This window comes from Labeo rohita, chromosome 24, assembly GCF_022985175.1.
Source record: "Labeo rohita strain BAU-BD-2019 chromosome 24, IGBB_LRoh.1.0, whole genome shotgun sequence".
In the NCBI taxonomy this organism is placed as follows: Eukaryota; Metazoa; Chordata; class Actinopteri; order Cypriniformes; family Cyprinidae; genus Labeo; species Labeo rohita.
Window position 1 is genome coordinate 23,246,561 of NC_066892.1, and position 27,714 is coordinate 23,274,274.

At 38.0% G+C, this 27,714-nt stretch overlaps 1 protein-coding gene across 3 annotated transcripts in view; it reads left to right on the top strand.

Annotated features, from left to right (window-relative positions):
- Positions 1-27,714, top strand: part of dpp6a (dipeptidyl-peptidase 6a) — a 393,063-nt gene that overhangs the window by 20,520 nt on the left and 344,829 nt on the right. Inside the window, exon 1 of one of the 3 annotated variants that reach the window (XM_051098109.1) lies at positions 9,123-9,453. The exons of the other annotated variants lie outside the window; for them this stretch is intronic. Within the exon in view, the coding sequence (XP_050954066.1) occupies positions 9,403-9,453 (51 nt within the window). The 5' untranslated portion in view covers positions 9,123-9,402. Of the gene's footprint in view, positions 1-9,122; positions 9,454-27,714 lie in introns of those variants that run through there. 3 annotated transcript variants of the gene reach the window in all.

Here is a 27,714-nt window from a genome sequence, read left to right on the forward strand (position 1 = left end):
ATTTTTCATTAATTTGAATATTGCCTTCCTTTCTATCTTTATTTTTCTAACTTTATTGTTTATTTTTACTTTAGTTTCTGTTCTTTTCTGTTTCTGTTTTGAGCTTTGGTGCTTGATATTGTTAAATGTTCGCTTTACTGTTATTATTTCTGATATGATTATTGCCGTGTTCTTAATTTTTTTGTACTATATCAAGTACAAAGCCTTGGTAAAACATTATAAAATGAACACAAGCACAGGAAAGACCAGTTAGCATCCCATATAAACTGATTATAATACATTTTTATTATTATTTAAAAATAAATATAGCGTGTAGAAAAGAAAAATCTGGTGACTGGTGATTTTAAACGTCTCGCTAGAGCAGGTGTAAGACCTTACAGCGTTAGACGTCAGTGGCTTGATTTAGTTGGCACACAACTAGTGAACAATTTCATAAAACACGAAGAGAGCTTTGTCATATGGAGAATAATGAGACAGGTGTTCGCTTCAGAGCAACTGACACTCTATCAAAAGTGAAGAGGTATTTTATCTATGTCACCACAGATCTTGGGGGAGTTTGCAGCATAAAAGTGGCCTGCTGTATATGTAGTTTTATTCACTGGTCAGTCTATGTCAGTGAAATTGTCTAACTTCTATGAATGTCTTCAATTTGTTTTTCAGTTTTAAGAATACAGTCATGGCCAAAAATATCGGCACCCTTGCAATTCTGTCAGAAAATGCAACCCTTCTCTCAGAAAATTGATGCAAATGTTTTGGTACTCTGGTATTTATTTATTTATTTTTTTGTTTGCATTGGAACAGCACAAAAAAAAACAGAGAAAAAAAGTCAAATCTGATCACAGAACGCAAAAAATGCACTGGACAAAATTATTGGCACCCTTAACTTAATATTTGGTAGCACCCCCCTTTGGAAAAAATAACTGAGATCAAACGCTTCCTGTAACCATGAATGAGTTTCTTACACCTCTCTACTGGAATTTTGTACCACTCTCCTTTTGCAAACTGCTTCTTTTCTGTTTCTGTTTTGAGCTTTGGTGCTTGATATTGTTAAATGTTCGCTTTACTGTTATTGTTTCTGATATGATTATTGCCGTGTTCTTAATTTTACAGTACAAGTACAAAGCCTTGGTAAAACATTATAAAATGAACACAAGCACAGGAAAGACCAGTTAGCATCCCATATAAACTGATTATAATACATTTTTATTATTATTTAAAAATAAATATAGCACAAAAAAAAACAGAGAAAAAAAGTCAAATCTGATCACAGAACGCAAAAAATGCACTGGACAAAATTATTGGCACCCTTAACTTAATATTTGGTAGCACCCCCTTTGGAAAAAAATAACTGAGATCAAACGCTTCCTGTAACCATGAATGAGTTTCTTACACCTCTCTACTGGAATTTTGGACCACTCTCCTTTTGCAAACTGCTTCAGGACGTTCAGATTTGAAGGATTAAGGCCATTTCAGAACTCTCCAGCACTTTGTTTGTAACCATTTCTGAGTGCTTTTTGAGGTGTGTTTCGGTTCATTGTCCTGCTGGAAGACCCATGACCTCTGGTAGAGATGCAGCTTTCTGACACTATGTTGCGCCCCAAAATTCTTTGGTAATCATCTGATTTCATGATACTGTTTACACAGTCAAGGCATCCAGTGCCAGAAGCAGCAAAGCAACCCCAAAACATCTTTGAACCTCCACCATGTTTGACTGTAGGGACTGTGTTCTTTTCTTTAAAGGCCTCATTTCCTTTTCTGTAAACAGTGCCATAATATCCTTTACCAAAAAGCTCTACTTTTGTCTCATCTGTCCACAGTACGTTCTCCCAGAAGCATTGTGGTTTTGTCACATAAGTTTTGGCAAACTCCAGTCTTGCTTTTTTATGCCTTTGTGTCAGCAGTGGTGTCCTCCTTGGTCTCCCTTTTTATTCAGATGGTGACGGATAGTGTGAGCTGACACTGTTGTCTGCAGATCAGCTTAAATTTGTTTGGAAGTTAATCGGGGATCTTTATCCACCATTCGAACAATCCTTTGTTGTAATTTTTCATTAATTTTGCTCTTCCGTCCACGTCCAGGGAGGTTAGCTACAGTGCCATGGGCTGTAAACCTCTTAATGATATTGCATACAGGAACATAAGGATCTGTGGAGATGGACTTATAGCACTGAAATTGTTCATGTTTTTCCGCAATTTTTTCTCTCAAATCCACAGACAACTCTTTACTCTTGTTTCTTTTCTCCATGCTCAGTGTGACACACAGCACAAAGGTTGTCAACTATTCTCCATTTTAACTGGTTGCAAGTGTGATTACTATATTGCCCACACCTGTTACTTGCCACAGGTGTGTCTAAATACAAATTACAGGAGCATCACATTCTTGAAAAGCAATTATTTTTTACAATTTTGACAAGGTGCCAATAATTTTTGAGTTCTGTGTGAAATTTGATCAAGTTTGACTTTTTTTGCAGTGCAAACAAAAACAATAATCAGTTTTCTGAGAGAATTATTGCATTTTGGATATGACTAACCAAAATATGTTTTGGTTTCATATTGAACACCATTCTTTGAAACAATGTTTTATTTATTTTTTCATGCATAGCTCATATGATTGAAAAAAAAAAAAAGAAGTATGTGAGTATGAGTATGCCTATGAGTAATGATGATGGTAAATTTTCAAATCGCATTCTTCTGGGAATCACACACCAGCCAAGCAGCACTGTTTTTTCAGGTATTATAAACCCCTTTGGATTGAATTGGAAAGGATTTAAACTTGATTTTCAACGTATACCGAAAATCACCTTTACACCAGCTGCCTTAAATCAATTGCAAAAACAGCTTAGAAACGAGAAATTAGTTCTGAGCTCTAGCAGTATTTGTTTGCAGATTTTTCACTCGAGATGTGGACTTTTTCCTCAACTTCTCTCTGTTTGGGGGGATTTGTCTTAGACAGCCTTTTTAAAGGGTTCGCTTCACCCCTGACACATATAGCTGGATGCTTAATTATTTACGAGACCTTTAAAATAAGTGTGGTGCTTGGATAAGCATTCGAAAGGTGACGGTAATTTGCATTCGCAAAGCACTGTCCATGAGATTACATGAATTGATTGATGCTCTTTTCAGTCGCCCCAGAAACCACCTTGAGGATCAGTTATGAGCTGTATATCTTCCCAGTAACAGCCCATAAAGCATATTCTCTTCTGCACAACATCTTTCAGATGGGGATGTGAGGTGTTATCCTAGACCAGCTGTCTGGATCGGTAATGAGAGAGTGTCTTGTTAATGGAAAATATGAAGGCAGCCAATATTACGTTGGCTTGAACTTTCTTAATTATAGTGTCTCTTATTGTATTTTCATCATTCAGATATGGCTGTGTGTGTCATGTGTCAGTCAAAATTTTTCATGACAACCGCATGGCAAAAAACGGAGTGGTCTTGAGAAAATATGGCAGATTGCAGGTTGTGTACTTTTGGCGAGAAATGCGTCAGCCAAGAAACTGCCATTGAGATTAATGGAAATGTGAGCAGATGACATTCTCCAGGCATTACCCTTGGTTAAAAGTGTACCAATTTCTGTTGAATCCAGTTTAACACTGAGACTCAAAAGCTGTTGTGTGAGCTCTGCAATTGCTGCATCTTTCCTCATCAAGCGTGCAGCTCCTGACGACCTCCCCTGCCATCCGCTCTGGGGTGGGCAACTTTTCTGGAACATTTCCTTAAGTTCGTCTCTCCTGTCAGCCAGGCCCAGAGGTAGAAAAACATCTGCTCTGAAGGTTCACCTCATCATTCATCTCCCCAGCAAAGCAGGTTAAAATGATGGATTTAATATGCGTTTATGGCATATGTCTGCTGTTCCCAGGGATCTCTTCCATTAATATTCAAATATGCAGAGAGCCTTGCTTTCAAAGGAACAGGCTGTGTCTTAAAAGACTGGTAATTGCTTAAGACTTATTCATTCTTACTCTCATTAAATCATAAATAGTGCATGGACTTTGAATCGTTTTATAGAATACTTATTAGTTTCAAAGATTCACAGAATAAAGTGTTTAACTCTTCCAAGTTTAGTGAATACTGTTCACTTTTAAAGAGATAATGTCATATTTTTTGTGGCAAATATGACTGGCAGGTTTATTTACAACACGTTCCAATAAGAGTGACAAAACTCTCATCAAGAAATTACTCATGGACCGCATATTCAACCACTATGATGTCTATTTCGTTCTACACATATGCGCACAATTCGTCTTCACCTGTCTTCATTAACTAAAGTAATTATTTCTACGTCTGACAGGGCACGACACGGAAGGTCAGCGCTACTGACTTCTAAATTACCCTGGCTCTACTTACAAAGTACTCCTGAAGAACCCCGCAAGAAGTTACACATGAGCCGGTTAATCAGCAGTGCAGAGACAGCCATCAATTCTGAGCGCTCATATGACTGGAATCCTAATGTTGACTGCTCAAATGTCAAAGTGCTTTATCTTCATGCGCATCACACGTGTGTAAGTGCAAGTGCTATGAATCAAGTAATTAGTGTTTTGATGAAATATTTTGTTAATGAAAGCACTAGGAGCTGGGAAAAAAAAACGATGTAATTTTAGTGATAAATGCCTAGAATGGTGCACTGATAAAGAATGTAAATTGATGTGTTGCATGCAAACAGACGTTTTGATTTCTACAAAACTGGCAAAAAACAAGAAACATTTAGTTTTTATAAATTAATCATGCTTTTTTTCTGTTTTTCTTTTGTTTTAATGACCAAAAATTAGAAGCATGGTGTGAATTAAGAAAAAAATAAATTAAATGTGGCTTTTAATAATGAAAGTGATCATAATTTATTCAATATACCATTATCCCACTAAACACAATGACATCGGTTCTTTGAGTTTATTTAGATAAATTTAGGACTTTTTAAAAACCTTTCTTTAAAGACTAAGTAAAGGAATTTAAGAAATAATTTAAAATGAACACAATATGTTAATATCCTCCAACTGTAGATGCCCAAAGAGAATGCAATGAGTTATATTAGCACTGAAAATACACCTTTAATACGTTTAATTAATTTTACACAAAAAATAGCAAAATAGTAGAAGATGGAAATAACTCTTACTGTATCTTCTGATCACACTGCGCAAAAATAATGTTGTTCCTCAATGTTTTTGTCTTGTTTTCCACTGCAAATTCTTAAAACAAGATAGATGCAAAAATGACAGAAGTCTTGTTGTCTGAGAAATGTATCGAAAAGTGAATTTATGATTAAAAAGACAAATATTTGCCAATGGGCTCTGAGAAATCAACATAATTTGAAGGGAAAACAAGCTTTCATACCTTATTGACAGAAATTTGTTCTTGTTTTAATCATAAACTCACTTAATATCTTAAATATAAAATTTTACTTCTCAAGTAAATCTATACTAATTTAAAGATGTTTAGATATTTGTACTGGAAAACAATACGAAGTACTGACTCAGCATTTAAGATATTTTTTAAAAGAATTTAGGGTGTTTTTAAGTATTTATAAACTTTTTATGCATTTAAGACTTTTTGCTCCAAATTACTACTTTTTAAGACCTGCATAAACCCCTATTGTGTAAGAAACCTTAATATTACTATCAACTTTTGCTTGTCACTATGAGCTTAGTGAAAATTTTTAAATTACCCCCTTAAACCATTGTCCTTCGCCATGTTTTTTTCCCCCACCATGTACCAAACTCTATTTTGTGTATGCAGACGTAATTAATGTCCTTGAGGGAGTCATTCCACAATGTTGCCATATATTGATTGTGTCCCTCTATTCCTAAATTAGCATAATAGGCTTGTTAACAACAGTTTATTTATTCAGAGTAGTACGTCCTCCAAGCTGTTTTTTCCTTATATTTTGTTTTATGGCTCCTTATGTTCAGTCTGCAAGTCATTGGTGTACACTAAATACAAATGGCCAATGGCTCGTTTCCATACAGTATGTGTCTGCTCACGCAACAAGGAATGTTATTTTTTTGTTTCCCTTTATATATTTATATAACAGCATTTAAACTGCAGTTGCTCTAGACCAGTGGTTCTCAATCCTGGTCTTGAAGACCTCCCAACACTGCACATTTTAGATCTCTTCTTAATCTAAAGTAACATACCTGACTCAGCTAATCAGCACATCACTCCATGCCCTGAAATGGAGTGTCAAATAAGCAAAGTTTACAAAATGTGCAGTATTGGTGGTACTCCAAGACCACGATTAATGATCATTACTAGAGAAAGATGTTAACACTTCAGACTTAATCAGAGTCTAGACATGTTTAATGAGCTCCACTCAGTCTCCTCTTATGGCGTCTTCATAAGTAAGATTAATTAAGGCTGCTAAAAGTGATGTGTGTAAATTTTGAAGTCAAAATACTTTCTGTTATACCAGTTTAATATGGAGAGATTACTATATATGTGAGCCACTGTGACTCAAAATTGAAATGTTGCTGTGCATGTACAGTAGGAGCATTCTGGGGTGCGTTTCCCAAAAGCAACTATGGTCACAGGTTCCATCATTACCAATAGAATTCAATAGAACTTTTGACCATAAATTGCTAATGATGCTTTTGGGAAACGCACCTCTGATCAGCCAGAGACACTAATGCTGACTCAACCAATGGCTTGAGTTTGGGGCCGAACTACCTACTTGTCTGACCAATGGCAGATGGGCTGGGGGCTTTTTGAAACTGGTTATTTTTGCAATTCTGTCTGGTGATGCTGGTGGCCCAGAAATTATAGACTTTGCTTCATAGTATTTTATTTATTTATTTATTTTTTTTGCTGGCCCAGTTTCTGACCCAGCAGGGCTGACTGTGCAGTCTAGTGAATGTACTGGAGAAACTCTTTCTTATTAGCAGCAATAAATTTTGCTGGAGTAATTGACTGTAACCAACTTAAAGCCTGTTTGTGGTGGGAACATGAACATTTTCTTTATAGAGCGTTTGATGGCCAGAAGGAAAACTGACCTGAAACATACACTGGCACAAGCCTGATCTTATGCACTTTGTGTCAGTTTATAATAATGCAAATGCATATAGAATTCTCAGCATTGCCACAAAAGGTATAGCAGGCACTGGCGTAAATTATTACCTTACCAGTCATTTTCAAAATCTAATAGCCTCATTCAGGGTTTCTACAGGTCTTTAAAAAGTCTTAAATCACCCTTCCTTTAATCAGAGCAGAGAGTTTTAATTTCATATAGTCATTGTATCAAATGTTGCACTTCCTTGGTATGTTTAAAGAGTTCAGATGCAAAACCAGCTAAAAGCCATCTCGGCCAAAAATTAGATAATGATACTGAGTGAAAGCTCCTGACACAAAGTAAACGTCCATCAATTACATTTAATTCAGACTTGCTAAATTCCAGCCTCAGCCCAATAAGAAGTACCAGTACTTAAATAGAAACCTATACAAAGTAGCCAAAAATAAATGCGTTAGATGGATTTAGAGGCTTTTGCATCTAAACTCTTCACTTGTTTCCCAATATATAAATGTCCTTAAATCAAGATACATTTACTTGAGCTGCGAAAAGAAGAAATCTTGTTTTCTGACAAATTAAACAACACTGAGTTTATGCTTAAAAAAATAACAAATATCTGTCAATGCCGTATGAAAACGTGTTTTCCCTTCATGTCAAGTTATTTTTCTTAGCCACTGACATATAAACTCAAAGAAATTTCACAGAAAACAAGACCTCTTATCTTCTCAGGTAAATGTATCTTGATTCATTTAAACATCTGCACTGAAGAACATGACTAAAATGATGAGGAAGAACATCACTATGTTTTGCAATGTGATCAGAAGATACAGTTATTTCCATATTGTAGTCTTTGGGAGCAGAAGTATTCAAGCCGTAAGCTATTTTTGTAAAATAAATTAAAACGTAATGAAGATCAGCAGGAAGTTGTATTTTCACTTTGAAGTCTTGCTAATACTCATTCTATGCTCCCTAGACATTTACATTTACAGGACATATTGATGAGATCTGCTTACGCCACATAGACGATTAGGTTTATGGGTGGGGTTAATGCTGGACCTTCATGCTTATGTATGTATTTATTCTCTAAACAAACATTTCTGTAAGAACTGCATCATACAAATTCATATGAAATTGCCACTTTATAAAATAGTTGTTTCCTCATGAGAACAGCTGGTTTAGGAGTGGAACATTTTTGTATGAGTCACAAATTCATATGAAATCACCGACTTATAAATTCTCATGAGAACGAGCTGAAATATCGTCATAGCAGACAACCAACTCCTCAAGTAAGAAAACCTCCATCCAACAGAGATTTGATTTGATCTTAAAAGATCTGGCAACACCACAGTGCCCACTTTGGGTCATCTAACAGGACCAGAGACTTTCATTACATGCCTGCTGGGGTTCTGACCAGAGATTTCAGAAATAGAGAGATGATGGTAAACATTTTGATTTCATCTTTTCATGGTCGACGGGAGACAAAAAAAAAAGGTTTTGACCTGAATAAACATGAATGATATTTGAGCTATATTCATCATGCTATTTTATTCTTTTTAAAGCTTGGCCGCTCCTGGTCACTGTATGCTTTCACTGTGAAATAAATTATTTCTATATATATATATATATATTCAGCCATGACAGAAGTTTCATCTCAGGGACTTGAATTACAGCTTTGTGTTAGACTATTGTCAGAAAATTTAAATTATGTGTGTGACACCTTTTGAAAGGTGAAAGACTAAATGTAAAAGGGGAGAAAAAACTTTACTACAGCTTCTGAAAAGACCAGCTTAGACTTCTGTGGATCAGCACAGCCATTATTCATCAACAAAAATGCTGGTCAACCAGTATATTATGATGAGCAGCAATAGCGTACATGTCTTTTTAACAAGGATACTGCAATTAAACAAGCTCCCCAGTTTCTGCACACATAGATGTCTCCTGTGGGCATTCACTGAAAAACGATTTAGTATTTTGGTAGGTTTTTGTTGTAAGACATCGATTCCTAATTCTTAATATGCCATGAAGTAGCACACAAAGACATTTCAACGACCTCAGCAGTAAAGTTAAGCAATAGAGCCCGTAACAAACGCGAGGCGTGTTCCTCAATCCCACAGCAGCGGGATTGTCATGTGCAGCTTCACTCACACTCCCGTCGAGTTCACGGAGCGCGGTAGAAATCGTCACCCGCTCATCCCGCTCTGAAACGACCACATAACCATCCCGAGCTACAGTGGAGTCTGACTGAGAACTGTCGTTTGCTGCTGGCGTCTAGAACAGCCGAGGGTGAATGACTGTAGAGGCAGTTTAGTCTCGGAGCGCTCAACAGGGTGCTGTGAAAGAAGAACCGGACCGGGCGGAACCAGCCGAGACACCGACACTGACACACACATCCATCACACCGAAGAAACCAAATGAAGGAGAAGAATTTAATCGAAACGGCCAAAATGCAGGGAAACGTGCTGGTAAGCTGAACATATTTATTACCAGAGGAGTGCGTTTCAGAGATGATACTGAAAGTGACTTTCTTTGAATAACAGATTTGTTTGTTTGGCGTCTTTTTTCTCACGGGCTAAAGCAAGAACAGTGTTTATTTTGCACTCCATAGCAATAAAAAGTACTGTGGTACTACCAGCATCACATACCTTTATTATCATATCGTATGACATAGCCTGCATAATATATATGAATGCTATTAATGTGGCACTCTAAGGTACTCATCAGATACCAAATACCAGCGTATTACTGCCACTGTATTACACATTGTATTACATTGTATTCGGGTGGGGGTGTGGGAGGTACTTAGTACAGAAAAGAAACTTGATATGGCATGTTACATGTTATAAAACATGGTGTTACCTTGTCAAAAAATAGAACTGTACATGTTAAATGTACAAGGTAGGCCTGCTATCGTAGTACTGTGTCAAAAAAAACCCCTCACTGTATTATGTAAAAAATGTTTATAAATAATAACCTTTAACAATAATACACATTAATACAGTGGTACTTTTTATTAGTGCTGTTTTTATAATGTATGATCATTTTATACAAACTGAATTACTTTGGTTTGTGTGTATTCTGAAAGTCACAATTGAGTTGCTCGCTTGATGCTCTGTCTAGCTACTGGAACTTTTTTTTTTTTTTCATAATTGCAAGTGATTCTGCAGCCTCTATTAATAGTAGAGGGGTAATGATGGAAGGCTTTAATACTTGTTGTAGGATATACATTTAAACGCGTTTAAAGCCAAGTGAAATTGTACACATGGGATCTTGTTTATGTTAGGGCTTTAGCCCGCATTAAGCGCAAAGGTGACCTTTAGTGTCTGGGGTTCAGATGAGAGAGAATTCATTAAAATTTGATCGCACTTAAAGCACAGTGGAATATTGGGATATTACAGCTCCAGGCTCAATGTGTCAGTGACCTGCAAAGACTGAGGTGCTGACACAAACCTCACGGTCCGTCAGGCTTCATTCAGTTGAAACTCAGAGTGATCTGATACCAAAGACTGAAAATAACTTTACACAGAAGGGGAATAGAAGTATTTGCCTTCTTTGAAATGAAAAAGATATACAGAAATGTTCTCTGAAAGTGCTTGAACTTGAGTCTTTCATTGCATTTGAGCAAACAGGATTTCAAAACTATTTATTTTAGTCGATGGTATCCTTTACTTTTTTTTTTGGTTTCGTATTTGCAGGCTTACTGTTAAGAGGGAGAAAATGCTGCTTTTATTATGAAACAGAATTCTAAAGAGTGTCCTCCACTGAGACAAACACTAATGCACTTTTATCACTAGATGCACAATTTTATCCTTCATGTAAGAACAAGATCCTTGTCCAGTAAGCCATGAGAAATGTCAGTTTGAGCCATGTACCTATCTGACAACCTGTCTGCTTTTGTTATCCTCATGAGTTCGAGATGGTTGAATTTCTCAAGCTTTCACTGTGTTCTCAGACAAAGACCCTCAGCTTGATTTAAAGAGACATCTGATCAGTACGGATGGTTAAAGATACCATCCTTCTGACTAAACCATATGCCTCAACTGTTTATCAGTGATTGATGAACAGATGATTGCTTGATCACAATTTGGATCACTGAGTGTGTTTATAGGCATGTTCTTAAATGGATGCTTAATAAGATGTCAATGCATGTGTCATGTAAATTAGTTAAATGGTTTTCCTTTATCATGTCATAAGGTCATAAACAGCTTAAGCAAAAAGTGATGTAAATACCTTAACCTGTATTCTGTCGGCTTATTGAAATAAATAAATGTAATATTTAATAGGAAAGAATCTTTATGGCGGATTTAAACTCATCCAACCAGAGCAAGTGTTTCATGGTAGGGGAGGAGGAAATATTGCAATATATTGCAATCTTTCTTAACCCAAGAAATTACAAAAAAATATGTTCTCATCTCATGCAGACATACAGTCATAAAAACTTCAAATATGAGAGGAGAATGAGTCAGTTTCCCTCTGACATTTTGGAATACTCTAAGGTTTAATGCTTTGTTTATCATCACAACTCACACTTAAATTAAATACTCTATGATGAATACATAGATGCTAATGTTTTGATGTCACCATTGGGGAAATAACCACATTTTTTATTCAAGACTTGTAAATGCATTTTGCATGCATTGCTGGGTTACTGAACTGGTAAAACAGGTTAGTTCAATAAAATGATTTTTGGAAGTTGTCAGTGTATAGGTGTGTATATAAATAAATTTTATATTAAAATGGAAAGTTATTCACAGCAGACCACTAAGAAACTGTGGAATAAATAGGCAAGGAATGAAAATATGTAAAGTTGCTCTATTTTAATAACATTTGTGGTTTAGATTCTATTCCTCGACAGAAGGACTGCCTACTCTATAGTATGAAGTTAATGACATTCGTTTCTTTTCTTTGCTATTTTTGATATCACAGCTCAAGTACTAACAGATAAGTATTAGAGACATTCTAAGTGTAAAGCGCAGAAAAATTATGATTTTAAGCCAGGTTTGAGTGTCCAATGTGTATTTCATACAGAGACAAGTGTGCTCTAAGGTTTTTGTGGTCGTATATTCACTGGTCGTTTGTCTTTGGAGTCCGACTGGCTGTTTAAGTTATTTTTAACGGTGGCCGAGAGAGCTCAACACACTGCAACTTAAGAAAACACATGCAAACAGAAAAAAAATGACAACAAATTAAGAAAACATCTTCATCAGTTTGACAACAAAGGCCCTGCAAATCCTCGCAACGCAAACACAAATATGGAAACACACTGCAAATTCTCACAACACAACCAAACACAGAAACGCGCTGCAAACACAGGAACTCGCTGCAAATAGCACGGACCACAACGGAAATGTTTCAGGGGGACCTCAAAAAGTGACGAACCCAGCTGGGACCTGATTATTTGTTCAGTGGCTTTTGGTCAGAGCAGAGGTGTTGTTGGTGACTAAAAGGTGAGTTTATTGTTTATTTTAACATCCTGATCATACGATTCCTTGGTCTTTTGGATATTATTAGACTAATCTGATGAATTACACACTTAACGTCAGATTAGTCTAATAATATCCAAAAGACCAATGAATTGTATGATCAGGATGTTAAAACAAACAATAAATTCACCTTTTAGTTCACCGACAACACCTCTGCTCTGACCAAAAGCCACTGAACAAATAATCAGGTCCCAGCTGGGTTCGTCACTTTTTGAGGTCCCCCTGAAACATTTCCGTTGTGGTCTGTGCTATTTGCAGTGCGTTTGTGTGTTTGCAGTGCATTTTTGTGTTTGGTTGTGTTGTGAGAATTTTCAGCACGTTTCTGTATTTGTGTTTGCATTGCGAGGATTTGCAGCGCCTGTGTTGTCAAACTGATGAAGATGTTTTCTTAATTTGTTGTCGTTTTTTCTATTTGCATGTGTTTTCTTAAGTTGCAGCGTGTTGAGCTCTCTCGGCCACCATAATTGTTTCTATATAGAACAGACTTGGTAGAAGTCTAGCTCTTTGCTTTGATTACTGTAATTGGAGCATTGCAGTGGCCACTCATGGGTACTTTGGTTACTTAGTGGCAAAGAGGAGCAAATGGAGGCATATTGATGTAATTACATAGAACTTTATGAAAAAATCCTATAATCACGTATAGCAGAACAGTTCTACAGCTAAAATCTGAGAATAAAAATTAGCATATTAGATTGAAGTCTGAAATATCATGTGAGACTGAAGACTGGAATAATAGCTGCTGAAAATTCAGCTTTGCCGAATAATTTTAAAATGTGTTAAAACATTTTTTAAAAAGTAGAAAACAAGTAGAAAAGCAGAATAAATGCAGACTTAGTAAGCATAAGAGGCTTCTTTCAAAAAACATTATTCCAAACTTTTGACCAGCAAACCTTAATGTATTATTCTCAAGATATATATCTTGCAGCTCCTTCATGGCACCTGCTCCGGGTTGATTGAAAGTTAACCAGCGTGACTGGAGCTGGATATGTGACATGTCTGCGTCAGTTAAAGTCACCCATAAATCTAATGAGCAGAACATACAGGATTGTCTGTCTACAATCCCAGATAAAGCGGCGTGTTCATGCTGGTAAATGCGGGCTTGCGAGCGGCTGTTCTCCGTGTAGTGGTTTATTTGATTGGGGTTGGCCCACTGGACGAGTGCGGCGCACAAGCGGGGAAAGAGGTCTGTGATTTATAGTGACCTTTAAGTGGGCCGTCGTTTCTCAAAGCTGGATCTGGCATCTGCAGCGTTTCATTAGGCCTGCTGGAATCCATCATCTGTAATGTTTTTCTCAATGCAATGCTGCATGCAATTTAAAGAGGTACATGCGCACGTAAATATCAAGTTATTTTCTACGACCATCAGGCTTTCATGCATGAGCACACAGTCATTTACTGTCAGAGAGATTTTTATCCTTTCTAACATTCTTAGCCAGTCATAAAACTCATATTTTCAGTACTTACTACGTTTTCCAAACTAGATTTTTTATTATTCTCATTGGATTTAGAACTAGATTGCTTTATATGCCTTATGTGTGTGAAAATAAAAATAAAAATTAAAATTAAAATAAAAAAAAAAAATTAGAATGTTTTTGTTGTTATATTTTAGTGTAGCAATGAATCAAGCATGAATTAAAAGTAATGAAGCTAGTTTAAATAGAAACCAAATAATCAAACTTTGGGTTTCATCAAACTTATCAGGAACACAGTATGACCTCCAAAGTTTTATGTTTCCCGCTTCATATAGTGATATAAAACCCTGCTGTGAGCATTCCTAAAGCAAGTGAAAACACTAACAGTTTGATTTTCAAAAAAATTCTGTTTCTTGCTTCAGGCAAAATTGCACAGCTCCACTGCTCCACTTTCGCTCCACTCCATTCACATACTATGGTCTGTAATCCTATAAATGCAGAAACTATAGGTTTATAAGTTTTATAGGTTTTGTGTAGCATCCCACTGTTGTTATTATAGTAAATATCAGCACTTACAGAATACCTCTTAGCCAGTTAAGAACCAAAATTCAACAGTTTGTGAATTTTCAATTCAATTCAATTTAGGTTTGTGAACTTGTATGTCGTAAATCTAAGTAGTAGGGTACAATGGGGCTAAAGGCGGCCAGGGGTAAAAGACGCCTTTGTTATTTTCCTCTAAACCACTATATGGCAGAAAAACTTGGCATAGCACTTTCCGAAACATCGGCTTTTCAAGATGCATGTGTAAATTTGTCTGATCCTTGATGCGATCAACAGTGCAAAGCTGATTCTGTGCTCTTGGTTCTGTACTTATTTGATGTTTTTAAAAATGTTGTAGATTTAAATGGGTGCTATTATGCATTTTCACTTTTTGAATTTTAGTCAGTGTGTGATGTGTATCTTTGGGCATAAAAAAAAAAGATCTACAAAGTTACCAATCTCAAAGTCCACTCCAAAAGGAGATATTTTGTTTTTTTTAAAAAAAACCTTTTAAAGAACTACAACGAATAGCTCCTTTAGACTACAACGTTTGTTTTCCACATGCAATGATGTCACAACGTGGTCCATTAAAATATCATTAAATTAAATCCCACTGTGCAAGACGAGCAAAGGACAGACACATTGGGCGTGACGTCAGGCCTTGGAGAGGCTTTTATTAAACAATAAAATAACCAAAAGTGTCTAGAATAAATAGGGGATCTGGTGTCCTCGTCGTGCTGGGGGTTCCATGAAGGAGGGGTAGTGTTCGAGAAGGAAGGGTCCAGGTAAGGGGAGGAGTCTAGTAGCAGCACTCGCTCCCTGCTGAGGGCCACTGCGCAACGGGCGGCGGCTTCTTGTAGCAGCGTCGTCCATTTTGCACCACGGCACTTCTGGTGATTAAACGGCCCGGCATCCTGGCCCGCAGCTGTCTAACGGGTCCGGCAGCTCGTCTTTTTTTGCACCACTCGTTCCCTCGACGCACCCTTCCTGGACCCACGAGGACCCCAGCGTGCATGCACGGGGAAGAGACCAGTCTCCCGAGGAGAGGCGCGCTCAGCACTTCAACAGCGGCAGTGATGAGGCTTCATTCATGTCAGGTGTGCCTCATCACACGCTGCCAGACCTGGCTGTTTCGGCGCCCCTCCTCTCTTGCACGGCCACTCCCGTCGGGAGCCCGGTGAAGGGTGGCAATTACCGGACTGGATTATTATGATAATTAGAGGGGAGGCAGCCGACTTTCGAATTGTTGGAGGGAGGGTAGGGTAGAGGTGGGGGATTAGCCTAAATTTAGCGATGCAGCATGGAGAACCATTTCAACGATCCGCAGCATGGCGGGTATAAACACAAGCATTGACTAGAGTGGCTGCTTCAGAGCTGTAACGCGCCGCAGACATGTGCAGTACAGGGGGTCGAAACACATGCCAAAGCCGCACGTCGGAGCCGTAACATGCCGCAGAGGTGCAGTGTGTGGTAAGAGGTTTATTCATCATAATGTGTAGATGGCTTCAATTATAACGCAAGTGTTTTTTTAAAATGCATAAACTTGCACTAGAATAGGTTAGGCTAATAAGTGATGATGTTCTTTGATAATGTTAGGCTGCTTTTAGCCTTATGCTGAAGCTAGTTTCGGACAATGAAACTAAGTATGTAAACAATTAAATACATTAGCATAATAATATCATGTGTTGGCGATCTGGCAGGCTGATGATAGGACCCAACACTACTGTAGCTATTATTTACTCACCCTTCATGCTTCTTAGGTGTATATGACTTCCTTCTTTCAGATGAATGCAATCGGAGTTATATTAAAATTTATCCTGGCACTCACAAGCTTTAGAATGGCATAGACAGGTGTTTCTCCTCAGCAATCCTAAACAAGTCCAATAATATGCATTCATCCATAATAAAAAGTGCCTCACACGGCTCTGGGGGGTTAATAAAGGACTCTGTAGCAAATCGATGCGTTTTTGTGAGAAAAATATCCATATTTAAAACGTAAGAATCACTTTAATCTAGCTTGCGCTAACAGTTGTACACGGACCTTGCTTCTTTGACAAGGGGCGTCCAAAATACTGAAATACCGTCTAAGCTGTTCGCCAATTTCAGCGCAGTGGGACAGCTAACCAATCAACACATTTTGTTTTACGGAAGGCAGGCCTTCATTAAACCCGGAACTTATCGAGCCTTATGTGCCAGGCTGGGAGAAATGTATTGTAATAATGCAAATTATGTTAAAATGAATGCATATTTCGAACCACCAAACATGAAAGCATGTTCTAGTACACCCCCAAAACAAAATCAAGACTTTGTAAAAGAGCATAATAGGACCGCTTTAAGTAGGAAATGAAAATCACTAAAATTGTTGAATATATTTTAAGACAAAGGTCTTCCTAATGATTTTCAGTTTTGTTTAAGATAATTAAAGCAGTTTTTAAATAACGAAAGAATATGTAAAAGTATGGTATTTGGGGTAAAAAGTGCCCCTGCTGTTGGGGCTAAAGGGCACGTGATAATTAATAGATGGCTGACTTTTTCATTTGTTGACATAACATGATTAGATTCAGATGGTAAATATCATATGTTATGTTGGGTGTCCATCTTAGAGATAACCACCATGTTTATAGTAAAACCATCATATTTAAAACATGATATTTATCATATCATATAATAAAATATAATGTTTTGTTACTACTGTAAATCTATATTAAATTACTATGGGATCTCCTTCAATACTTTCAGAATCTTTAAGTGATTTTGTTTCTGTATTTTTAAAATATATTTTTTATATTAATATATTTTAATGACTGTAGATTTATTGAACAAAAAATATTATTTTATCAAAATAAATAGAAAATACTACAAACGTTGCTAAAGTGATTTTTAACAAGTATTAACTTAGACATAATTAAAAAAAATAAATAAACAAACAAACAAACAAAAAAAAAAACATTATTTTAGCTAAAGTCTTTGTATCAACACTGTGGCTTTTGCCCCATGCTTGTGAGCATTTTACCCTATGTGTGGGGAAAAAGGCCCCCTTACTACCTCATACATTTAAAAGATATATATATATATATATTTATTATTATTATTATTATTATTATTATTATTTTTTTTTTTTTTTTTTTTTGGCAATCGTACATTTTGGGTGCAGTGAAAGCAGATTTTTTCTTTGTTATACCCTAATGTAGATTTTTGGGAGTACATTTTTCCTTTAATTCATTCTCATTAACATTTTTGTCTTATAGTAAGTATAAATTTTTTTTAATCAAGAAGTTTTTCTTTAGAATAACAACTTCAATTTAGACTTCAGCTGACATCAAATTTATTTTTTTGAAATTTATTTCTTATTATTTGAAAATGCACTTCCGTAGATGTGAATGTGTCGTGAAAACCATTTAACTTATTTCACATAAATAATTCTTGTGCTAGTGTTGATGTACACCAGTGTGATGTAAAGGTAAATATCAATATAATATAAGATCAAATGCAACAGCTTTTCAGTTCAAATAAGTATGAAGATTTCAAACATTGAAGGTTGCATTGATAGATATTGTGCTGGCTGCTATTGCACATCAGTGAGGTGCGTTTCTATTTGCATACTTTGCAAGCTTTACTTCATTTGAATATGAAGAGAAACTGAGATTAAAGCATTACGTTTTTTGGGGCAGACTAGCTGGAGAGAGCATATGCAGGACTAGTTGGATGGAAGTTAAAAGGAAGTAGTTCTTTTAACATTTATTGCTCAGATGATGCTCTTTTATAGCTCAGGAGACCTAATTGAGCTTCTAGCCATGTTTCATTTGACTGTTAACTTTGTCTCAGATGTTACTATCTCTCTCTCTCTTTGGGAAAAAAAAGAAAAAAAAAAACACTATTATTTCCTGCATACGTGTTTCTGTTGTTTTAATGACTCTGAAACTTAAGCTAATCTTTAAAGATGTATCATCACTTGTGATGAAGCAAATATAATTATCATCAACACAGATTGTTCTAAAAAGCATACATTTTTAAATTGTTTTCCTTGCTTTTCATGTTAAAAGCTAATTCAGGAAGATGTTTTCTCTGTGTGGTGTCTTTGCTCTCCTGGTTGGGCTATTCAGATTGAATGAATGATGTGCCATGTGCAGAATCTTGCTCACATAAAGGCATTTTTCCCCCATGCTGCCCATTTCTGTCTGTTCCACTGGTGCTTCAGTCCAAAGCCATCCATCACCACTCACCAAGACAACTGTGGGCCAGTCTGCAAGCAAAATAATGAGTTTACAATAGATGAATATTTCATCATGGCTTTTGCCTCACCCTGTGCCTTCATGTTCACCCACAGATTAGATGAGCTGGTGATACATTATAATTGATTCAAATGGCTTAAGGCTTTGCTGAAATTAATTCCTCATGCCATTTAGTATTTAATGGTAATGTATACTAGTTTATCCGAACAGATTGTGTAATGGATGACACTAACACCAGTAATGCAATTTTAGGTTGTAGTACTCTGTTTCACGACATATGGGGTGAGGGAAGAAAATACACAATAGTTCATTAAATGTTAGTTAAAAGTTAATCAAAAACTCTAAATAAGATTATCCAGAATCAATTATTATTATTGTTTTATAATACACATTAGATTAGTATTATTAAACAGGAGGGCTGAGAACTGCCATAGATCTCCTGATGCAATATGATGGTATTTAGCTACCAATTTAATATGTATTGTAATTTATTTTTAATTTTTAATTATTAGTACTTTTTTTAATCAACATAGCAAATACAAATAGTGAAGAACAAATATATTATGAGCAATAAAACAAAGAGGCCATAAAGGGATAGTTTACTCAAAAATGAAAATTTGATGTTTATCTGCTTACCCCCAGGGCATCCAAGATATAGGTGAATTTGTTTCTTCAGTAGAACATAAACAAAGATTTTTAACTGAAACCGTTGCATACTGTCAGTAATATAATGGCAGTCAATGGGATCCACAGCTTTGAGGGTCAAAAAACATACACAGACAAACCCAAATTAAACCCTGCGGCTCGTGACGACATTGTAATGTCCAACTGTCCTGAGCGCGTTACCCGTCAACATGCTCTGTTGCGCGTATACGTCGCTCGTTGTTTATACAGTGAGATTGTGGGTACGACGGCTACTCAAAAGGGTAATTACTTGTGCTCATCCTGATCGTTGCAACAGATTAAAAACTAAAAGATTACGTTTGCTTGCATCCAGGACTTTTGACTTTTCCCTGACTCCCAACTTTTGAGCCTGATAGCCTATGCCAGAGTACGTTGACGCGTCACACACCGGTGCTCAGGGCAGTTGGACATTGCGGTGGATCAGAGGTAAAAAAAAAAAAAAAAAATTATATAAATTCTTTTCAGTTTCTTGTCTTAACACCTCAATGTATCATCACGAGCCGCAGGGTTTCATTAGGTTTATCTGTGTATGTTTTTCTGACTCTCCAAGGTGTGGATGCCATTGACTGCCATTATATGACTGACAGACTGCAACGGTTTGAGTTAAAAATCTTTGTTTTGTCCTACTGAAGAAACAAAGTCACCTACATCTTGGATGCCCTGGGATAAATTTTCATTTTTGGGCCAACTATCCCTTTAAGCTACTAAACGTTAGCAGTGTTTCTCTTTTTCTTGATTATTTGTAATGAAATCATAGGCAGCGGTGGGTCTTTTTAGTATGGAAGCTTGTTTCTGCCATGGGATAAAAAAATAATTGCGATTATCTTACACTATGTTTTTCTCAAGAATTATGAGATATTGACTCACAATTCTGAGAAAAAAGTCAGAATTGTGAAATAAAAACTAGCATTTTATTATTATTATTATTAATTTGTTTTTGTGAGTTATAAACTCATAAACATTTTTATAAACTTTTTTTTTTTTAATTCTGTGGCAGAAATGGACTTCCATACTTTAGGCTGCATTTATCCTGCAGGACTTTTATTTTTACATATTAGATATTTTGTCTTATCTGTTGATAATCCTTAAAGGCAGAGCTTGTATTTACATATGTTTCACATAATCACATTGCATAAGCACATTACCGCGAAAGATGCAAGATGTCAGACGCAAGTTCAGTGGTTAAAGATGTCAGTCTAGCGCATGTAAGCAGAAAAACAATGAATAAAAATTGTAGCAAACGTCAAAAAACATGCTGTGAACAGCTGTTGCATTTTTTCCCATCCCTATAAAGATATTTCTTACTATTTCTGATCACTGAGTCATGTTTAAAATAGCTATAAACACATATGTCTGCACATACATTATATATAATGCATATTGAAGCACCAAATTGCTAGAGTGATTTTTTTCCTCTGGCTCTCATTATTAACTTCTTTTTTAAAAAAGATGCCTAATGTGCTGTTTGAGATTATAGTGCAAAGAGAAAATTATTGACAGTTTCTCAGTATTCTGTCCAGCTGATTATGAGTCATTCAAAAATAACCATTACATAAGTATGCTATTTTATGTTATTTTCATTATTTTGTATTATTTACTTTATTAGATGTGCTTACCAGGCCAAAGAATGAAGCTTGTACAGTGAAGCTAATTTGGCAGACAGCTATTAAGGTATGAAAAGTCATAAAGAGTACTCTGGGAAATGGAAATGTTGTCAAGGAAAAGCTCATTAGTGCAATGGTTGAAATTTGTCAAGCAGTAGGTATTTAACTATACAATTTATTTGTTTACATGAAACAATGAAACATGGAGTATTGCAGAAACAAGAATCAGGATGGAAAAAATAATTTGTTAAGGCTTGCCTTTGTGAAAAAGAAGTACTTTAAAAAAAGAGAACTTATTACAGAAATACTTTTAAAGAACATATCTAAGTGTGAATTGAATGCAGTGATTTTGGACACGTAATTGCGTGTTATTTACAATTAAATTAAAATGCTTTATAGTTTAAATTTATATTTATAGTTGAACTTTTTATCACAATAATCCACATCTTTATATATATTTTCACATTTACTTAAATTGTCTTTGAAATATGGTTAAAGTGTACTGTCAAATGTACTGACAAGCATTCATGACTTTTGAATCTTGTATGTAATATATTAAAATATATTTGTAATGACATGCTTTTAATAGTAAAGTTGCAATTTTGTACATTTAAAATGTACAACATTTAGCTTTAACTGTAATATCGAGTAACACAGTATAGTTAAAAATTATAATCAAGTACGTGTGCTGTAGTGTTGGTCAACACATCAAAATGTGTTCGTAATCAAAGTGTATTACGAAACATTCATTAAAGTGTAATCCCTTCCCTAGTGAAAAATAAATATGCTAAAATGTATTTAAAATACATTTATTAAGTATACTACAGATACATTTACATATTATGTAAATAGCCTGCAACTGTACTTTTAGTATACTAAACTGGTATATTTAAAGTCTGCTAACTCGGAAGAACTGATTTTGTACTTACTGTACTTTAATTGTGCGGAAGAAATGTGCATTGTGCACAAGTAGTCCAAATAAAGTTTGATTACAATTTTTATGTCAGTCTCAAGCGATATGTCAGTAAATATGTTAATAGACTTGAACTATACTTAGTACAAAATGAATGCGTTTTAAATGTATTGCTTTTTTACTAGGGTTTAAAGGGATAGTTCACCCAAAAATTACAATTTTGTCATCATTTACTCACCCTCATTTTTGGGTGAACTGTTTCTTTAAGTACACTTGAAATGTCTTTTATTTCTTTAATATTGTATTGTTCTAGTTATTTTATTTGTATTTTTTGAAGTATATTATAAGTGCACATTCAAGCCAATTAAAGGAGAACTCCACTTCCAGAACAACAATTTACAAATAATTTACTCACCCCCTTGTCATCCAAGTTGTTCATGTCTTTCTATCTTCAGTGGTAAAGAAATTATGTTTTTTGAGGAAAGCATTTCAGGATTTTTCTTCATATAATGGAATTGATTGGTGTCCTGATTTTGAACTTCCAAAACATAGTTTAAATGCAGCTTCAAAGGGCTCTAAACCCTTCAAAGGGTCTTATCTAGTGAAACGATCTGTCATTTCTTTTGGAAAATAAAAATTTTCCAAAATCTTTAATCTTTAATCTTTAATGTGACTCGGGAAGAACGAGTCATCTCGGGGAGTGATGCGTTCAGTCACGCATGCGCAACATCCTATTAGGTTCTGTACTGGAATTAGTTCACCTGTTTCGTGTCTTCAGGTTTTTCGAGTCGTTCATCTCAGGTGGCTGTCTCATGATGTACGAACGACTCAAACCTGAAAACTTGTCAGATAAGTGGTGAGGTGAGCTAATCATAGACTAAAGGAAAGGAAAGGAAAGGAATGGAAAGGAAAGGACGTGTGGCCAAGTATGTTTCCCATACTCAGAATTTGTGCTCTGCATTTAACCCATCCAAGTGCACACACACACCGTGAGCACACACCCGGAGCAGTGGGCAGCCATATTGCTATCGCTATAAAGACCCAGGTAAACAATGAATGAATCTTTTCTGTTTCTTATAGCATTATAGTTTTGTCTTGTTTGTAGTGTAATCAATGCTTGTGTAAGCAGTAGATGTGTTAGGGAAGTAACACCTAACATTTTAATTATATTTTGCTAAAATGAACAAAATGACTCGGAAAAAAGATTTGTTCATTTTTCTGAACGAGACTCAAAGGTCTGAGTCTGTAAAATGATCCGAACTTTCCATCACTACTACGAATCACGTCTAAGTTCATCGTCTGTGTACTCCAGCTAAAAAATGTAGAGTATGGCGAAAAACTCCATCTTATTTTCTCCTACAACTGCAGAATCGTCCGACATCATTGTACTTTTTGGTTTGTAAACAGTGTTTGACTTGAACTTTCTTAGTCTTAGCGTTCGCTTTGTAAACACTGGATCTGTAGTTCCGTCTATGTTCGGCATGACCTTTCGACATGATTCAATAGTACGTGAATGCGCATCCCAGAACCTGTGCTACATGAGCTTTTGTGCTTAAAAAGTATACAGTTTTTTATTTTCCAAAAAAAAAAAAAAATGACAGATCGTTTCTCTAGATAAGACCCTTCTTCCTCGGCTGGGATCGTTTAGAGCCCTTTGAAGGTGCATTTAAACTACATTTTGGAAGTTCAAAATCGGGGCACCAATCAAGTCCATTATATGAAGAAAAATCCTGAAATGCTCTCCTCAAAAACCATAATTTCTTTATGACTGAAGACAGAAAGACATGAACATCTTGGATGACAAGGGGGTGAGTAAATTATTTGTGAATTGTTCTGGAAGTCTGAGGTACCTCTGTACAATGGCAAACCCCTACCAAGTAAATTTTGGTTCCTCGTTTTTGGGTGTTGTGTTTAACATAGAGAAAGTGGAGGGGGCGGCGCCCAGCTGCATGATGAAGAAATTGCTTTTGTGAGCAGCATTAATGATGATTTCCCTGTGCTATGCTCATTAGGAATCTGCTGTCATAAGCTGCCCTCTACCACTCACTCATACCATTGAGTGTAATTGTGTTTCATAGTCTGGCCCATGCCCACTGAATGATAAAGCCGTAGGTGCTTATTGTGTGTAATCTCCACAGCCCACTGCAGGAGCCACCAGATCAGGCTGTATCTCAGTCAGGAGGGACGAATGGTGACTGACAGCAGAATAAAGCGCTAAATGTGCCGAAGAGACATGGGTATTGAATGATATGTGCAGGAGAGAGATCTCACACACTGAAACTGAAGCACTGTTGTTGTTGGCTAATGGTATTTTTAAGTGTAACTTATGACATTATTGTGTTTCTTCTGGGAATTAACTTATTACAGGGCTTAAAGGAATAGTTCATCCAAAAATGAAAATAGGCTGAAAATGTACTGACCCTCAGGCCATCCAAAATGTAGATGTTTTTTTTGAGAATCCAAACAGCTGATAAAAACATCACAATAATCCACAACATCATGTGAAGTGAAAAGCTGCTTGTTTGTAATAAACAAATTCATCATAGGCATTTTAACATCATTAAACAATCACTTCTGGCAAAAATAGTTTGGATTGTTTTCGTTTCTTAATCTGTGCATATTACTCTAATTTCGGTAAGATGACTTTTTCATTGGAGAAAGCAATATTATGGCTAGAGGACTCATATTTTAGCCAGGAGCAATTGTTTGCACTTAAAAACATCTTAATGATGGATTTGTTTCTTACAAACATGCAGCATTTCACTTTATAAGACATTAGTTGATGGACTGGAGACATTACGTTTACTTGGATTATTGCATTATTTTATCAGCTGTTCATTCAGATGGCACCCATTCACTGCAGAAGATGCATTTTTGAGCAAGTGATGCAATGCCAAATCTGTTCAGATAAGGAAACTTATTTACAGTTTTATTTATGTCCTGAGGGTGAGTACATTTTCATTTTTTTCCCTCCAGTCCTCTATATTTAAATTTACAAAACTATTTAAAATGTAAAATTTGATATATTATACAATCTTAGTAATTAGTGAATAATTACCATTTATTAGTAATATAAAATATTTTATATTACTAATAGGGTACAATGAAGCTACATAAAATACATGCATTTGTATTGAATCTTTATGGAGTGTAACGAAGCGGAGATGAGACGAGGATCTATGTGCAAGAGTTTATTGTACATCCAAAGAAAACAACAAATTATCCAGAACGGGGAACCCTTAGAATCCAGGCAAGAACAGGGAGCAACCATCACAGACATTAAAACAACTGACAAAATACAGGGGAAAGACAAGGACTATTTATACACAGGGTGAGGTAATGATCTAATTGGTAACCGGGGTAACTGATGAGGGAGTGGGTGTGGTTCAATGAAGATCCATGGCAACAAACAAGGGAACAGAGGTACAGGGAAGCAGGGAACAATAAGACACAAAAACTACAAAATAAAAGTCCTTAAACACGAATACAGAAGACAAAGACCAGGCACATGACATAACCCCCCCTCAAAAGAGTGGCTTCCAGACGCTCCAAACAGAAATACCAGTCCAGGAAGGGGGAGGAGCTCAGGCAGAACTGGGGAAGGGATGGAGGGCCAGGTCCATGTAAGGGGAGATAAACAAGGGACTGAAGCAGAGCAAGAGGCCAGGGTGGAGTCGGCCAGATGGGAGGAGCTGAGGACCACCAGATCATGAGAGAAGACCTCCACGGCGGAGCAGGCGGTACCCAGCAGGGCGGAGCAGGAGGCTCAGGAGCCCTCCAGGGCGGAGCCGGAGGCAGAGCAGGTGGCACTAGAGCCCTCCAGGGTGGAGCCGGAGGCAGAGCAAGCGGCGCTAGAGCCCTCCAGGGCGGAGCCGGAGGCAGAACAGGTGGCACTAGAGCCCTCCAGGGCGGAGCCGGAGGCAGAACAGACGGCGCTACAGCCCTCCAGGTCGGAGCCGGAGGCAGAGCCAGCGACACTAGAGCCCCCAAGGGCAGAGCCGGAGGCACAACAGCCCTCCCAGGCGGAACAGGAGGCGGAACAGGAGGCGGAGCAGGAGGCGGAGCAGGAGGCGGAGCAGGAGGCGGAGCAGGAGGCGGAGCAGGAGGCGGAGCAGCCCTGCGGGGCGGAACAGGAATCTGCATCACGCTCTGGGACCTGGGGAGAGCAGGGACAGAGGAGGCAGACAGAATAGAGGGAGAAGGCGCAGCAGCCCTCCAGGACGGAACAGGAGGCGGAGCAACCCTCCGGGGCGGAACAGGAGGCGGAGCAGCCCTCCGGGCGGAACAGGAGGCGGAGCAGCCCTCCGGGGCGGAACAGGAGGCGGAGCAGCCCTCCGGGCGGAACAGGAGGCGGAGCAGCCCTCCGGGCGGAACAGGAGGCGGAGCAGCCCTCCGGGCGGAACAGGAGGCTGCGTCATCGACTGGGACCTGGGGAGAACAGTGACAGAGGATGTAGACAGGGAAAAGGGAGAAGCAGAGAGTTTGGTGGTTAACGCCCCCTCCGTAAGAGGTTCTACGGCTGGCGCCGACACCTCTGGAGGCATTGGCGCAGCTTCTCCAACGGGGAAGGCCTCTGGAGCAGACTTGAGACCAGACGGGGCCTCTGGGGCAGACTTGAGACCAGACGAGAGCTCTGGTGCAGGCTTGTGATCAGACGAGAGCTCAGAGGCTGACCTGTGAACAGGCGTGACCTCAGGAGCACAGTGTGTAGCCCACACACACCACATGGCCACTGCCATTAAGGGAAGAGCAGCAGCGATAACGTCACTTGGCTTGTGAAGATCTGCTGTAACGTGGCTTGACTCGGGAACAACATGGCTTGACTCGGGAACAACATGGCTTGACTCGGGAACAACATGGCTTGACTCGGGAACAACATGGCTTGACTCGGGAACAACATGGCCTTGGCTTGACTCGTGGGGAACAGCTGCTGTAGCTTGACTCGGCTCTGCAGCTTGACTTGAATCAGGGGTAGCTGCCGCAACAAGAGGGAGCGCCATCTTAGCTGTCCGTACAGCCATTAGGGGTGAGTCCAGCACGTGGGTCATCATGTGGCGTGACTTGGAGACAGCGACCATCTTGTGGACTGGCTTTGGCGTGGCGGCCATCTTTGCGACAGGCTCTGGCGTGGCGGCCATCTTTGCGACAGGCTCTGGCGTGGCGGCCATCTTTGCGACAGGCTCTGGCGTGGCGGCCATCTTTGCGACAGGCTCTGGCGTGGCGGCCATCTTTGCGACTGGCTCTGGCGTGGCGGCCATCTTTGCGACTGGCTCTGGCGTGGCGGCCATCTTGTGCAGTGGGTCTGGGCTGGCGGCCATCTTGCAAGGAGACTCAGGAGTGGCGGCCATGCTGTGAATTACCCTCTCTACTTCCTTAACAGAAAAAGGGGATTCACAGAACAGCAAAACAAAGTCTATATACTGTGACAGGGTCCAGCTGGGGTCCTCATCCGGTAAGTTTAAACTAACCTCTGGATCGAGTCCACTCCAGAAACAGTCCTTTATTTTGGTGTCATCTCCAGGCACTAGCTGGCTATAATAAAGGAACTCCTCCACATAATATTCGATCGGTCGGCCGTTTTGAAAAATTGAGCAAAGAGTGCTCAGAGGGTCGCGATAAACTCCTGCTAGATCCATAGTTGGTCAGTTGTTCTGTAACGAAGCGGAGATGAGACGAGGATCTATGTGCAAGAGTTTATTGTACATCCAAAGAAAACAACAAATTATCCAGAACGGGGAACCCTTAGAATCCAGGCAAGAACAGGGAGCAACCATCACAGACATTAAAACAACTGACAAAATACAGGGGAAAGACAAGGACTATTTATACACAGGGTGAGGTAATGATCTAATTGGTAA